Source organism: Arachis ipaensis, chromosome B4 (genome assembly GCF_059453495.1).
Source record: "Arachis ipaensis isolate K30076 ecotype BB chromosome B4, ASM5945349v1, whole genome shotgun sequence".
NCBI lineage: Eukaryota > Viridiplantae > Streptophyta > Magnoliopsida > Fabales > Fabaceae > Arachis > Arachis ipaensis.
In genome coordinates, this window is record NC_142439.1 from 25,138,158 (window position 1) to 25,154,844 (window position 16,687).

Genomic DNA, 16,687 nt, shown 5'->3' on the forward strand with positions numbered 1-16,687 from the left:
CCATAAAATATAAGGTGAACATCCGTATTATTTTGTCTCTTCCCTTGCCAATTGACATTGCATTTTATAACGAGATATTCTTTTTAAATCAATCTAAAGAATTTCTAAACATAACCATACTTCATCTCTCACTTTGCATCGGTATTGCAATCTCCCAAGTTCAGTCATCTGATGGCTACAGTCTTTAACTAAAGTATCAACGCATTGAATAAATTCGTAATTCTAGCATCATTGGCTAATCCATTTCATTAATTAATCCTACTGTAACAGCTTAGCAGAAAAATCCATATTGGTATGCAGTGCTTGACCATATTACAAGCTCGAGTTATACATATAGTAACTCAATCCAAAACTGGAATCATCTATTAGTATTCAAGTGAATGCCTAAAGAGAAATGCACTGCTGGGAGGGGTATACTACAGTGCACTCGGGAAGAACCAAAACAAGAGAAACTATCACCTAGGCAAAATTTCAAAAAAGAATCAAGGGAGCGGAGCTAAAAGAAAGAAAAAAAAAAGTGAAATAGACCGCTACTTGTTCAAACGGTTTGCTTTATCACTCATCTTCATCCTAGCTAATATTTTCTCTTCGGTCTACTAGTGGCTGGCCTGACTCAAAAATTTCCAACCCTAATCTATGAGCTAGTTCATCCATCATCTTATTGACTGCTTCGAATCCTTCTCTCCATCTATTTGACACCTTGAAATTGTGAACAATATTTTTCAAGTCTACAAGAGTGCTTCCAGGTATTACCCCTAGCCTATCCTTCGCCAGCTTTTTCACCATGGAAACATTTTCCCGTTGATCAGCCACAACATAAATGACAAGGAGGAACTGGTAACAGGCAAGGTTCTTCGGATCCAGGTCAATCACCAGTTTTGCAATTCGCTCACCCAAGTCCACATCTCTTTTGAAATGGCAGAAACCGAGCAAATTTGCCCATAGTAATGACTCATATGACATATCTCCATCAAATTTTATGATGTTCCTCAGGAATTCTTCTGCCTCATCAACTAGCCCTACGTTCGCCAGAAGATTCGCCATGCACCAAAAATGAGCAAAATTGGGCTTCACATTGAACACATCAGTCATTTGCTTGAAGTAAAACCTGCCCGCAGTTAACTTCTCTGCACGAGCGCAGGCACACAAAATGCCAATGAAGGTTACTTCGTCAGGGGATAACCTAGCCAGACTTCTGTCTGCACTTATAATCTTATCAAGTTCAACCTCATGCTTCATCTTCTCCATACCAACCATTAAATCAAATAGGTTTAGTCCATCTTCGGGATTTCCACGAATGCAGTGCCCCAAGATCATCGCATTCCAGGAAACCAAATTCCTGTTTGCCATCCTCTCAAACACTACATGTGCTACATCCACCCTCTTGCATTTGCAGTACATGTCGATCAAAGCCGTATCAATAATCAAGCTCAACCTTGCTAACGTCCTAATGATGCTCGCGTGAACTGATCTTCCTTCCTTGAGTCTAGCTGACCGGCCACAAGCCGTAATCACAGATACCATAGTCCTAGCATTACCCTTCAATCCCAACCTACCCATCTCCCGGAACAACTTCAAGGCAAAGCCAGGGTTCCTAGCCTTCAAATGGCCAGCAATCATAACATTCCAAGTAATCAAATTCCTTTCGGGCATTTCATCAAACAGTGCATATGCAGCATTCAATTCACCAACCGTTACATATCCATCAATGATCGAGTTCCACGAAACCAAATCCCTGCTCAACATTGTGTCAAACACTACCCTAGCAACTCCAATATCACCGCAGCACCCATACATGTGAATCAAAGAGTTCTGAACCGGTAGCACCCCATCAACCCCATTCTTCAGGGATTGACCGTGGCACTTCCTCCCAGATTGAAGGCAACCCATCTTGGCACAGGAACCAATGAGGGGCACAAAGGTGTAGCTGTTGGGAAAGAAACCACTGTGCAAAGAATTAAAGAAAAAAGCAAGAGCTTGATGAGGAACGTGGCTGTTAGAATAAGCCTGGATCATTGTGTTGACGCAAAACGTGTCTAAGGTGTTGTTGAAGTGATGGAAGATTAAAAGGGTGTAAGCGACGTCGCATAGGTGTGAGGCGCGACTCAGAAGGGTGCGTGCAATGTGAGGGTTGCGGAGTAGGGCGGTGGTGGTGAGGAGTGCCTGAATTTGGAGGAGGTGGCGGTTGGTGTGGCACGCACTCTGGAGAATCGCGTGGAAGGCATTGAAGGGGGAGAGAGTTGTTGTGGTTGTGTCCTTGCCATCTTCTTCCTCGAGTATCTTCCCATCTTGTGGAACCAAGCAAGGGATCCCGTTTTTTATCTAAAATTAAACGGAATATGCGGATGATTAGAGAATGAAGTGATGAAAGCTATGATTGAGAAAGGAAAGCGAGGTAGAAGTGAACTGACAGGAAAGGAAACGGGAATGGCATTACTGATTAGGGAATTGGTTTCCTGGTAGTACCTCAAGGTATGCTTCGAGAGAGGACAAACCAAAACCTCCGAGAGCCTCTTCCCCACTGGACCCATCGCCTCTTTGCTTATTCTTGCCATTCTCCTCTCTCTTTCTCTCTCTCTCTTTCTCTCTCTGTCATATCGTTTTCATCAAAGTTGCGAGAACCAGACCGATCAATGAACTGGTAGAGTAATTGGTTCAACGGTTCAGAGGTTAAACCGGTTTAACTAAATATAAAATAAAATTATTAAAAATTTAATATACAAATATCAAATATTCAAATTCCATGATTTCTAAACTAATAAAATTTAAAATTTTGTACTTTTACACAATAATTTGTTCATATTTTATCATTAAAAATTCATAAAATAAAAAATTATTAAATAAATTTAAGTTTTAATAAAGTAATCACTAATCAAGTAATCAACAAAAATTTAGAATAAAAAAAATTAACAATAATTTCTAATAATCAAATAATAAAAAACAATGAAAAACACAAACTTATACATAAACTCAAACCATCAACAACAAAATTCAGAATCACAACAAATTTTAACGACAAACTTTTAATTAAGTATTCAATAGCAAAAACTCAGAATCCAAAAACAGAGAAAACTAAGCATACAACAACAACAACAAAAAATAATCCAAACTCAACATCCAAACTAAATTCAAAATCGTATCAGCAACAACCCTTACTTGAGAATACAAAATTAACAAAATTACAACAACATTCAAATCAACCATAAACCCCAACTCAACTCCATCAACAAAATTAACTCAGCAACAAAATTCAACAGAATATTCAAATCAATTATCAACCATTATTTCAAAAAACCACTTGTAATCTATAGAGTATTTCTGGGTGTGGAACCTTTGAAGCTTCTTCCTCAGTTTCAGAGTTACAATTTTCTATCTTCCAAAAATAATGGCTACACTTTCTCTCAGAAAATCAGCAACAACACAAATTGAAGTAGCAGTGCTTACCGGCATCGAGGGAGGAAGGGAAGTGACGGCGAGGGAGGAAGGATGTGACCTCGGACAGAGAGAGAAGGGGCTCGAAGACAGACTTGACGCAAGGACAGAGACGACAATTTCAGGGCCGACGACGACCACGATGGAGACTACGACGTCAATAGCTCCGAGCACGACTTCTAGCGACGTCGAGGAGAAGACGAGGGCTGAGACAACGGAGACGAGCGGCGACACGAGAAGCGTTGCGACGAGCTTGAGCAGTAGAGACGACGACTGGAGCAGATGCGACGGCGGCGGGGAGACAGTGGTGGACGTGGTTCGCCGATGGAGAAGGCGGCGGGTGAGAAAGGGGGTTAGGATTGGGATGGGTCCTCAGCAAGGTTCTGAAAACCGAACCGGTCATCGAACCGTTCTAGTCACTAGTTCACTGGTTTACTGGTCTAACCGGTTCAACTGTGGTCTAACCGGAAAAACCGTTTTATAATAAAATAATAAATAAATTATAAATGAATACTCTCAAACATAGTTATAGTGTAACATAAATTTTAATGTCTTCCAAATATAAAGTACTACATCAACCAAAATCTAATTTAACATTTGATTTCATAATTATTAACAATATCATTCAATATATCACTATTGAACTCGTTAAGATAGTCACAAAAAACCAAAAAAAAAAAATTCATTGAATTAACCAAATCAATAACAAATATTCAATCATCTACTCATAGCTAAGCTCAGCATCATAGCATGATAAATCAGCAACAGCCAATAATGTAACCAGAAATTCCCAGTCTCAAGGGCAAGATACCAAATTATCATTGAATCAGAAGGCAAAGAACTCTTGTTGTTAATGTTGTTGTTATTGATTTCATCCAATCTTGATCTCATCCATGAAAAGGGACAATGAAGGGTGACAAGCCTCATCAAGCTCCTAAGGCTTGCCATTCTTGGGGTTGCCAACATTCCTCTTTGAGGTAACATGCCATTTTCACTCCCTATAAGCAGCTGGACATAAGAAACATTCTCCACCTTCAAGTTTCAGTTTGGCATATCCCATCTATCTATCTATTTATCTAACTTATAACAAAATTTTCAGCCAAATTTTAACAAAGTTTCAGCACATTCTTAATAAAGAGTAACAAACTCTTTCAAATCTTTCTGATGTTAAGCATATTAGAAAAATAAATCCAACTTTCAGGAGCCAGTAACAAAATCATGAAATTTGAACAACATCATATACAGACCAAAACCATAATCAGAAAAATCAATGTCTAATCTTATTATTTATAAACATATTCAAAACAAATTTAGCATGATTTTGAAGTAGAACAAGAACGAGGGCAGATGAAATCAGTGGTAACAAGATGGCAAGGCACGACAGAAACAGCAACAGAGGTAGCAGCACTGGCAGTTCAACAAGAGACTAAACAGAGACTACACAGCACCAGACCACACTAACAGTACCTCTCAAAGGATAAACCCAATCAAAAACACCATTACCAACAGCACAAGAGACTAAACAGAGCCAAGAATCAAGAACAATCACCATCCAGCAACAAACATTACAAAACAGAGCATAAAGTAACCACACTAAACCAGCATAAAATCAGAAGCAGTTCAACAAAAATTTCAGAAATTAAAAAAACAGCAGCAGCACAAAATTTCAATAATGATTTGGATTCCAACTTTCCATTAATCCATTCGCAATTTCACATTCAGAAATCACTCAACAGAGCATAAAAGGAAGAACCGAAGAAGTGAAAGCAGTGCCACTAACCTTCGACGGAGAGACGGACGGCGAGCGGCGAGCGGCGACAAGACGGCGAGCTGCTCCAAGCCTCGAACAGAGAAGCCGGAGGATGGGGACGACGTGCCGAGCTATAGCCTACAAGAGAGGGCTTGGGTTCGGGATAGGGGGAAAGAGGAAGCCACGGACGGCGCCGACAACACGGACGGTGGCGGCACTGCGGCAGAACCGTTGAGGAGGAAGCTAGGGTTTTGGTTCGGTAATTTTGATTTTTGGGCTTCAGATGAGGGGTGAGACTCGCGAATGGGAAGAGAGTGACCGGGAGTGACATTTTTATTTTTTTTTTTTAAAATCCAAAACGGCGCCGTTTATACAGAACCGGACGGTTTCCGGTCCGATCCAACCGACCGATTCTCGTCTGGTTCAGCAGTTTTCAAACGGTTTTCAAATAGGCGGTTATAAACAGCAGATGGGACTATTTTTTTCGTCGGTTTCTGGTTGAATCGGTTCGACCGGTCGATTCGGTCTAATTTTCAGAACCATGGTCTTCAGAGAGTGAGAGAGAGAAATGGGTAGGGGTGGGTTCTGTGGGTTTTTTTCTTTTATATATAAATGCGAACCGATAACCCAAAAAATCTGTCCGATTTTGTCGGTTCACCAGTTAACTATTGGTACATTCGATTTTTTTTCGGTTTTTGCAGGTCGATTTTAAATATCAACCGGATCAATTAGAAGACTAATTTTCGATTAACTCAGTTGAATTGGTCAATCCAGTCTAATTTTCAGAACATTGATTTTCATTTTTCTAGAAATTTTTTGCACTAAATAAACCGGCCGTTTACAAACAAAAAAAAAATGTTATGACTTTTTTGGGTCCAATGACGTTCTCTTTATTGAGTTTTGCTATCAAAGAGAGTTTTCTATCAGACCAAACTATTGTCTAGAACGGATCTACTTGATTTTTACATGTTCGGACAAAAAATAGTCTTTATGCCATGAAAATAAATATTAGAGTTATAACAGAAAAAAGGTAAAGAATTTAGAAAGGAGAGAAAAGGAAGAGAAAAGAAAGAAAGGAGATAATAGTAGATCATTGGAGATGATTTCAATCAAATTATTAGGTTATATATAACATACTTAAGAAATTATTTAGTCTATGATCTAACATTTAGCTGACTGAATTAGGTTGCATCTATAATTATTCTATTAATTTAAATATTAAAATTCAATTTTAATCTAGAATATTCATAATAAAATATTTATAACTCTTTACAAATTGTTATTGTTCCATTTCTATTTATGTTCTAATAAAGTCAAATTAGGTCATGTAATTATTTTTATATGAAGTTCATAGTTAAAAATTATTAAATAATTTAAAATGTTTGATTAAATTATCATCTAACAAGTTCTCAACTATCAATTTCACATGAAGATAATTACACGTAAATCTTTATTTTTAAATTAAATGTAATTATTCTATTTTATTTGCTTTATTAGTAACAAATAGATTACTTTAATATTAAGAAAATTTTAAGAGAAAATTTTATTAGTCATTTTTAATAATAATAAAAATTAGAAAAAAATGTTGGTAACGAACATTAAACACTTTTAATTTTTATTAAAAAAATAAATATAGGCAACAAATTAGGCGCAATATTTAAAGAGGTTTGCCCATCTAAATTACATTGCTTGGCTAAGTGGTGACCTGAACACGCCGGGAGAGTGAGGAGAAGAAGTTGAAGTTGTTGAGATGAGACACTGGCTATTCATTTGGAGGTTGGCATAGACAGTTTGACCATTTAATCGCCATTGATGAACATGCCTCTACTCTCTCTTCACTCTCCCAGCGTGTTCAGGTCATCGCTCAGCCAAACAATGCAATTCGAGTGGCCAAACCTCTATAAATGATGCGCCTAATTCATTGTCTATATTCATTTTTTAAATAAAAATTAAAAATATTTAATATCCGCTATTAATATTTTTTCCTAATTTCTATTATTATTATTATAAAAAATGACTCTAATAAAATTCTCTCTTAAAATTTTTTTGATATTAAAGTAATCTATTTGCTACTAATAAAGCAAATAAAATAGAATAATTACATTTAATTTAAAAGCAAAGACTTACGCGCAATTATCTTCATGTGAAGTTGATAGTTGAGAATTGTTAGATGATAATTTAGTCAAAATTTTCAAATCATCTAATAATTTTTAACTATTAACTTCATATAAAGACAAACTACATGGCCTAATTTGACATTAAACTTTAATAGAACATAAATAGAAATAGAACAATAACAATGTGTAAAGAGTTATAAATATTTTATTATAAATATTTTAGATTAAAATTGAATTTTAATATTTAAATTAATAAAATAATTATAGATGTAACCTAATTCAATCAGCATTGACTAAATAATTTTTTAAAGTATTTTATATATAACATAATAATTTGATTGAAACCATCTCAAGTGATCTACTATTATCTCCTTTCTTTCTTTTCTCTTTCTTTTCTCTCCTCTCTAAATTCTTTCCTTTTTTTCTGTTATGACTCTAATATTTATTTTCATAGCATAAAGACTATTTTTTTTGTCAGAACATGTAAAAATCAAATAGATCCATTTTGGGTAATAATTTAGTCGGATAAAAAGTTCTCTTTGATAGCAAAGCCCAATAAAGAGAATGTCATTGGACCCACAAAAAATGTTATGAATAGTCATAACATTTTTTTTGTTCATAAACAACCGGTTTATTTGACGCAAAAAATATCTACAAAGAAAGTCCTTAAGTATTTATAAGGCACCAAAAAATACATGCTCACTTACAAAAAATCAAATGGCTTTAAAATGGTTGGCTATTCAGATTCAGATTTTGTTGGATGTATAGATTCGAGAAGGTTAATTTTTGGCTATGTCTTTATATTGGCTAGAGGAGTTATTTCATGAAAAAGTGCAAAAAAATCTATTATTGCTACTTCTACTATAAAGGCAAAATTTGTGGCATGCTTTGAAGCCATGTTCAAGTATTGTGGTTGCGGAATTTTATCTTAAGGCTTAGTATCATTGAAAGTATAGCTAAGCTACTAAGGCTTTATTGAGATAATTCTGCAGCTGTTTTCTTTTCTAAGAATGACAAGTACTCTAAGGGTGCAAAACACATGGATTTAAAGTACTTGACAGTTAAGGAAGAAGTACAGAAACAAAAAATATCTATTGAGCATATTGGTACTGATATGATGATAGTTGATCCATTAACTAAGGAATTATCATCCAAAATTTTTTCTGGTCATGTAATGCGGATATGCATAATTGATAAGTCCTTGTTACCGTAAAAGTATAATCTATCAAACAATAGATAGCCGTGGTTTTATCTCTGACATGGCCATCTCTCCGTGTTTCATGCCGGTTCTACTCCCAGGTGGCGCCTCTCCTCCACGGTGGCATCCCCTCCAGCGTGGCTTCTGATCTTCAGGGGGTGCATGTGCTCCTCTGTCAAATCGCTGTCAGTCATCCGTTTCATCTCCTCGCTCACGCAACCTACCTTCCCTTTCAGCGAGTGTTTCACGCAACCTACCTTCTCTATTGATTTGTTTGAACAAGTAATGATTACTTGAAACCCTACGAGCTTTGCTTTCTTCTCCTTACTCTGCCGTAGGAAGCTCTGTTCAGGAGCCCTGTTTTCCTGGGACTTTGGTTCGTCGCCGTTCATCCAGCTTAGCCATTTTCCAGTGGAGGCTCAAATGGAAGATCTCCGATCAATCAATCAGGTGCCTTCAAACCTATTTTCCTCTTCATCCTGTTTCTTTCCCTTCATTGTGTACTTTCTTCTGATCAATCTTGGTTACTGTTGCAGGGTTAACCCAGATTCAATTGTCTAGGGTTTGAGAAATTCCAAATTGTGCAAAATGTGATCATTTTTTGTATCTGTTCCATGGTTAACCGAGATTCTATTGTCTAGGGTTTCTGAAATTTCTAATTGTGCAAATTCTGATCATGTTTGCTATCTGTTCGATGGTTAGGCGAGATATTATTTTGTAGGGTTTGTGAATTCCTAATTTTGCAAATTCTGATCCTTTTTGGTATCTGTTTCACTGTTATTCCAGATCTTATTGTGTAGGGTTTCTGAAAATTGTAATTTGAAAGTTGTGTATGTGACTTGGTTTGTGTGTGGGTTCATGTTGTTGGTTACATTCTTTCCCAGTTGTTGTTAACGTTGAGTATGGTCTATGAATCTGTTTCATCTTCTTTGTTTCCTTGTTTAGAATTTCATGTGATTATCAATTCTCCTATTCCTAATCCCTTTGAATTGTTTGCACTGAATGTAGCAATTTATAAGTTTTTCTGCATTCAGAATCAAAATTCTCTTACTTATGTTTGATGTAAAATTTTATGAAGAACTTAAATAATTATATTGATGAAACCTTTTGTTAGTCAAGTCACTTGCATTTCAATTCTTTATTTGTTATGCAAAAAAGTGTTGTATATTTCACCTCTTTCATACAAGTAGAGCTAATTGTCATGCATTTGTGTGCTTTATTTAATTATATCCAAAGTAGACCCATTAAATCCTATATTGAAAACTGATGAATCTATTTTTTTTACTTTGTGTATAATCAACAAATCCATTGAGTTTTATACTGTTTTCTCTATTCAGAATCATGTTCTGTTATTTATCTTTGATTTCAAATTTTATGAAGCACTCTCATAATTATATTGAGAGTAGACCCATTGAATGGGATATTAAAATTTCATGAATCTATTTTTATTCTTTAATTTTGTGTATATTCAAGGAATCTATTAAGTTTAGATCAAGTGATTTGGTGGTTACATGTGGGCTGTGTGAATCATGACGAGGGAATGGATTTTCTACCTAATCTGTTCTATTGGTAGTGATGTGATTGACAAGAATTGATGTATAGCTTGCTGGTTGTTCCTTTATATAGTTTGATTTGATTTTAGGTCAATTCATTCCTAATTTCATTCTCTCCTATTCAACTTTTGCATTCCAATTTCCATTTTGATTCACTAATCTATTTGGATTTTTTGGGCTAAATCTAGCAATTTCTAATTTTATTTTGTATTCATAATCAAAATTTATACACCCAGCTTCTCCTTTTCAACTTTTGGATTCCCAATTTGATGTTACTATGGAATTCTCTTCTAGGTAGTCTATTTGATGAGTGGTGATGTGATTGATAGGAATTGATTGATAGGTTCTTTGTGATTTATTTGCATTTTGATTATATAGAACTAGAGCTGATTGTCATGATTTTTTTTGTTTCTTTGATAAAGGAAGATACTTTTTCCACTGCCATTCAATTTTTTTGCACTCCTAATTCCATTCTCTGCTGTTCAAGTTTTGCATTCCGATTTCAATTCTGATTCAATAATCCCATTGATGGATCTTTCCTTTTTTTGCATAGAAGTAGAGCTGATTGTCATGAATTTTTGTGCTTCTTTGATAAAGGAATATGATTTTTCCACTCCCATTCAATTTTTTTTGCACTCCGAATTGCATCCTCTACTGTTCAAGTCTTGCATTCCCATTTCAATTCTGATTAAATAATCCCATTGATGGATCTTTCTTTTTTTTTTTAGGTATGTCCATCAAATCCATTAAGTTTACCTATTATGAATTGCTGGTTGCATGTGGGTTGTGAGAATCATTATCAAGGAATTGGTTTTGTAGCTAATGTATTCTATTGGTGGTTATGTGATTGACAGATTTTTATTCATGTTTGTGTATATTTTTTTCCAGTTTATCTATATACTTTTTTTTCCAATTCATTTGCTGTTTCCAATGTATGCCTAACTAAGACATTTACCAACTCTCAATGCCATGAGTACAATGATTGTTTGGGGTAGTTGATGACTGCCTTCCCTATGGTGAAATGACATGTAGGTGCACTGTAGCAGGTATGGGGTGATTTGGTCCCTATTTCGTGATTTCTTGAAAGTTTCACTTGTTCTTGCTGTTTTTGTGTTTATTCAGGTTTTGCGTCTCTCATTAGTTGTCTCTATGGCATTGAATGGAGATGGATATGGACTCATATTTTGTTTTCCCTGCATTTTCATATTCAATTTGAATTAAAAAAGGTGAGCCTCTGTCATACAAGTAGAACTAATTGTGATGCATTTGTGTGCTTCATTTAATTATATCCAAAGTAGACCCATTAAATTCTATATATCAACTGATGAATCTATTTTTAATCTTTTACTTTGTATATATTCAACAAATCCATTTAGTTTTTATACTGTTTTCTGTATTTAGGATCATGTTCTTTCATTTTATGTTTGATTTCAAATTTTATGAAGCACTCTCATAATTATATTGAGAGTAGACCCATTGAATGCAATATTAAAATTTCATGAATCTATTTTTATTTTCTTATTTTCTGTATATTCAACAAATCCATCAAGTTTACATCAAGTGAATTGGTGGTTGCATGTGGGTTGTGTGAATCATGATGAGGGAATGGGTTTTGTACCTAATATGTTCTATTGGTAGTCATGTCATTCACAGAAATTGATGTATAGCTTGCTGGTTGTTCCTTTATATAGTTTGATTTGATTTTAGGTCAATTTCATTCCATTTTTTCTTGTTTGTATAAAAGAACTTTTTGACTAACAAGGAATTCCCTCCTCCAAATACCTATACGTTGATTAGGTTATCTTCCCTTGAAGATCTGTTCTGCACGGAAAATGATGTTCTGCCATACATTGTTCACTGAAAATGTTTGTATCCGTATCAAGGTATGGGGTTTCTATCTATTTGGTCAGTGGTGATGTGATTGATAAGAAGAAAGTGGCTTTCTCACAATCAGATGGCATCGCTCCATTGTTTGTGTTACTAGGGAATTCTCTTCTAGGTAGTGTATTTGATGAGTGGTGATGTGATTGATACCAATTGATTGATAGCTTCTTAGTGATTTATTTGCATTTTGAAGAAACCTTTTGTTAGTCACGTCACTTGCATTTGAATTCTTTATTGGTTATGCAAAGACTGCTGTATATTTCCCCTGTTGCATAGAAGTAGAGCTGATTGTTATGAATTCTTGTGCTTCTTTGATAAAGGAATATGCTTTTGCCACTCCCATTCAAGTTTTACATTCCGAATTCCATTCTGTTCTGTTCAGGTGTTGACAGAAATTGATGTATAACCTACTGGTCATTTATTTATTTTTTAAGTTCAACTGAATTGCATTACATTTTTTTGGTGTTTGTGAAAAAAAAATTTTAGATATCAGCTGGTTTTCCCATGAAAATGTTTACTGCACACATAATAAGGTTGTGCTATATATTCTTCATTGGAAATTTTGGAATCAGTATCAAGGTATGAGGTTTCAATCTCATCCATTTCCTGAATGTTGATGTGATTGACAGATTTTTATTGATGTTTGTCTATACTTTCTTTTCCCATTGATTTGCTGTTTCCAATCTATCCCTACCTAAAACATTTACCAACTCTCATTGCCTTGAGTAGAATCATTGTTTGGGGTAGTTGATGATTGTCTTCCCTATGGTGTAATGACATGTAGGTACACTGTAGTAGGTATGGTGTGATATCTAATTTTTTGCTCCTTATTTCTTGATTTCTTGAAAGTTTCACTTGTTTTTCCTTTTTTTTGTATTGGTTCAGGTTTTGCTCCTATGATTAGTTGTCTTTATGCCATTGAATGGAGATGCATATGGACTCAGATTTCGTTTTCTCTCCATTTCCATCCTCAATTTGAATTAAAAAAGGTGAGTTTGTGTGTTGGTTTTTTTCTATAAAAGGATTGTTGGTGGACCACATTCAATGCACAAACATTCTGCTCTCTTCTATTTCCTCCTAAGCTCTATCTATTTCAGAATTTTTCTGTTTTCATTTTGATCTATTTCATCAACTCTGTTTATCTCCTTTTTTTTTTTACTGCAATGCCTCCTCCATTTGATATGATTTCTAAGATGCATCCTTCTAGAGAGGCTTAGAGGCTGAAAGTTAGGGTTCTAAGGCTTTGGGTTGTACCCTCTTTTGGTAACCATGAGGTTCCTAACTCAATGGAGATGATTCTCATTGATGAGCATGTTAGCCCCTATTAGCTTCTCTTTTAAATATGGTGTTACTTGTTTTTTAAATTTTCAATTTTAAATTATGTGTTTCACTAATCTGATTTTGTTCTTTTGTTAGATTTCTAGTGTGGAAAAATTCAAGCTACAGTTAAGAAACCACTCCTTAATAGGTTTAAGGATCTTATAGTTGAGGGTCAAGTTTATAGAATGGCATACTTTACTGTTGTGTCAAATCATGGTAGTTATAGAGCAACTTCTCATGAATTCAAATTGGTTTTCCTTCACCGAACCACTGTTGTAGCTGTTGATGAAGATGTTATCCCTAAGACTTGTTTCAACATGTTTCCTTTTTCTGAGCTGCTGAACATGACCGAAGATTATGATTTTTTAGTTGGTGTGTCTATCTTCTTTGTCTGTTGTTATTTAAGTTTTTTTAACAAATGCTTTGAATATTTAATAGGTTGTGTTTATTTGGAATATATGTTATTGGTCTTTTAACTTCAGTTGGAGAAGAGAAAGAATATGCAAAAGAGGGGAAAATTGTGAAAATGATTGTGCTGTAATTAACTTCGAAAGAGTATGTTGATTAAGTCATTCCTGCTGGTTTTTCTTTATGTTTTAATCACTTCTTCTCCTTATTTTCTGTTTCATTCTTTGTTATGTTTTGAGTTTCAGTCTTACGTTGCGATGTGAATTGTTTGGGGACTATGTTAATCAAGTAAATCATTTCCTTGCCTCCGGTTATGTGGGGCAGCCTGTTGTAGTCATTCAACTTGCAAAAGTCAAGTTCTTTAGGGGTACATTGTTTGTTTTCTGTAAATCTCATTGCTGCTCTAGGTGTTGTCTCCAATAAACTTTTGCTTGACTCTTTCTGTGTTCCTGTGTAGGTCAAGTAGGCCTTCAAAATGTGATGTATGCCACTCAAATGTTATTTAATCCTGATCTTCCTGAAGTTGTTGAGTTCAGGCAGAGGTTAGGATGGTTTATTTTGTTGATTTTTATTGTATTCTTTATTTACAGCCAATCTGGGGTAACAAGTACAAGTATTTGCATAATTTTTTTTCTTTTAGTATGATTGAGCAAGGTGTGAATGGTACCCAGCCACTGTTTATTGCAAATGAGGGTAAAGTTGTGTCCTTGGAAGATGATTTCATGCGTTTAACTAGAAAATGCACCATTGAAGAGCTTCAAGATAACAATCAGGTTGTCTTCTTTTGAGTTAGTTGTGTTTATGTTTATTTTATGCACAAATGAACTGAAAAAGAAAATCAAACAACAATTTTCAGATCTGATTTTTCATTCATATTGTTAACAAATTCTGAAATGCCGTTTAGATAGGAGGGTTCTTTTATCATTTTTGGTACAATCCAAGGTATTGTTGAGGATGGAGGCTGGTGGTATTCTGCTTGTGTGTGTGGAAAGGGTATCTATCCTCAGAATGGTGCATATTACTATGATTTCTGTTTGAAGCATATAACTAATGTCACTCCAAGGTCAGAAATTTTGTTCAAAATGTATTTTTATTTTGTCTTGTGGATTGTTTGTAAAAATAATGTTTCTTGGTATTATTTTTTCTGAATCATTGTGTTCATTTTTTTTCCTCTCTTCAGATTTAAATTTAAAATAACAGTTGAAGATCATAGTGGGGGAGGGTATTTTCCTTTTCTTTGATCGTGAGGCATCTTATTTGCTTAAGAAATCATGTGCTGACTTGTTTACTGAGGTTCAAAGAGATGCCAGTGTATGTACTTAGTTTGTCTTTTTTGTGTTGTTCACTTTATGGGATGTGATATGTGTTATTTAAACTCTGTATTTCCTATGTATTACTTTCAAAATAGCTTACATGTGGGGATACTTATCCTCCCATTTTCCAAGGGCTCATTGGAAAGAAGTTACTGCTGAAGGTTGATATCAAAGGTGTCCTACATGATACATTTTATGGCACTTTCTGAGTTAGGAGAATATGTGATGATCCCACCATTATTACCATGTTTGAACTTCCCAATTATGATGCTGATGACAAGTCTACTCCAAAAAAGGTTACATATACTTATAATTATCCTTAGATTGTGTAAATTCATGTTTTGTTCTTTCTTTTTTTTTATATTCTGCTTTGGTGAATTTTTCTTATGGTGTAATGTATCTTTAAACTCTTATGCCATGTGAATAGGAGCCTGATTTACACAAATCTGTCCCGTGTGGAAAAGGGGATATTGGTATTAAGGAGGAGTCATCAAAGACTTGTATCAAAAGTGAAAAAGTTGCTGGTGAGTGTTGTAGGATTTTATCTAAATCCCCAGTTCTTATAGATTTTCTGGCTGAAAAATAGCCTGCTGTTTCTGGAGGGACTGAGTTTGCTGCCTTAATTAATGGTGAAGATGGGAAAGATGAGAAAACACCCACCAATGATACTGTTAGTGATGATCTTTTTGCTGAACTGGATATATTGCTTAGCTCACCAGAAAAGGAAACTCAGGTTCTGTTATATAAATTTTTTTCTCCTTCCTATGTGTGCTGTTTCTAAATAGATTTTGCAATCTTGAGTGACTTTCATAGGTTTGTTATTTTGTTTCTCACAGGAGGTGCTGTCCCACGTTCTCCATGCACATTGCCAATACGGAGAAAAGCTTACTCATGAAAATGATGTTGTCACCCAATGGCAAGAGGAATTTGAATCCCCAATTTGAAGAAGCGGCTACTGTTGCAGATGGGCATGGGTCCAAGGTTGCCAAGGTTAATGGGGGTGTGATTGAAGGTGTGGAATTGAGCTGCTATGTGTAGGTGTAGGTCTTTTATATAGTATATTTATAAGTGTTTAAGAAGGCTTGTGATTCCAAATAGATCGAAATGTAATCATGCTGGCTGGATGCTATTTTGGTTTGACTTTTTTGGATTGTGTCCAACAAATAGGATTGTCAGATATAGGGGTTTTCCTTTTGTGTTGGGTCCGGTTATGTGTCAAGTATGTCTATTCTCAACCCCCTTTTTTTGTAATAGTGACTTTGCTAGGGATTGGACACATTTTCAATGTTGTAGCCTGTTTAGGTTACATACTAGGATAGGTAGTCAGATGTTGGAATCCTCCTTATCATAGGAGAGATAGCCATATGTAATTGTTCATATCACTATCAATATTTTCATGAAATGCAGCAGTTTTTAATTTTTATTTGTTCATTGTTGTACAACTTTATCTTTTCATGTCAATTAGTTATTGGTGTTGATTAGAATACTTTTTTTTTTTTTTTGCTTTTCTCCCTTATCAAAGCTATGTATGGTTATGTAAGTTCTTTCTTGGTGTGTTTAGCTTTGATAAAGTTAACTTCAACACTTACTCCCCCAAGAAAAGAAAAAAAATTTGTCAGTGAATAGATTGACAATTTCTTTTCCTAGCGACCCCCCTTTTTTTTAATACTTGTTTTTTCATGGGTACTTAACAATGTTGATGCCTTTTTGGC

General features: G+C 35.1%; 2 protein-coding genes across 5 annotated transcripts; one reads left to right on the forward strand and one right to left on the reverse strand.

The window, feature by feature from the left end:
- Positions 1–210: 210 nt before the first annotated feature.
- On the reverse strand, positions 211–5,477 carry LOC107636330 (pentatricopeptide repeat-containing protein At3g51320). Of its 4 annotated transcripts, XM_088483086.1 has the most exons (4): positions 5,213–5,477; positions 3,445–4,440; positions 2,412–2,638; positions 211–2,322 (listed from the first exon to the last, which is right to left on the reverse strand). In XM_088483086.1, exons 3-4 carry the CDS (start codon positions 2,553–2,555, stop codon positions 571–573), a joined length of 1,896 nt encoding a protein of 631 aa, XP_088339212.1. In that variant the 5' UTR covers positions 2,556–2,638; positions 3,445–4,440; positions 5,213–5,477; the 3' UTR covers positions 211–570. The 4 variants fall into 4 exon arrangements, with proteins under 4 accessions (XP_088339212.1, XP_088339213.1, XP_020976660.1 ...); XM_088483087.1 differs by lacking the exon at positions 3,445–4,440 and having other exon boundaries at positions 2,412–2,589; XM_021121001.2 differs by lacking the exon at positions 3,445–4,440.
- A 6,405-nt stretch (positions 5,478–11,882) lies between these two features.
- On the forward strand, positions 11,883–15,184 carry LOC107637720 (replication protein A 70 kDa DNA-binding subunit C-like). The gene is made up of 12 exons (XM_088484498.1): positions 11,883–11,933; positions 12,317–12,334; positions 12,421–12,513; positions 12,719–12,725; positions 12,820–12,923; positions 13,359–13,626; positions 13,737–13,791; positions 13,908–14,029; positions 14,120–14,204; positions 14,303–14,435; positions 14,863–14,973; positions 15,071–15,184. Exons 1-12 carry the CDS (start codon positions 11,883–11,885, stop codon positions 15,182–15,184), a joined length of 1,161 nt encoding a protein of 386 aa, XP_088340624.1.
- Positions 15,185–16,687: the final 1,503 nt, after the last annotated feature.

Coding starts and splice junctions, on each gene's coding strand:
- LOC107636330 (XM_088483087.1), bottom strand. CDS start 2,555: ATGGCAAGAATAAGCAAAGAGGCGATGGGTCCAGTGGGGAAGAGGCTC. Junction 2,323..2,411: donor CCATTCCCGTTTCCTTTCCT/GTCAGTTCACTT, acceptor GTTTAATTTTAG/ATAAAAAACGGGATCCCTTG.
- LOC107637720 (XM_088484498.1), top strand. CDS start 11,883: ATGATGTTCTGCCATACATTGTTCACTGAAAATGTTTGTATCCGTATC. Junction 14,205..14,302: donor GTTGTTGAGTTCAGGCAGAG/GTTAGGATGGTT, acceptor TTTTTCTTTTAG/TATGATTGAGCAAGGTGTGA. Junction 14,974..15,070: donor AGGTTCAAAGAGATGCCAGT/GTATGTACTTAG, acceptor CTTTCAAAATAG/CTTACATGTGGGGATACTTA.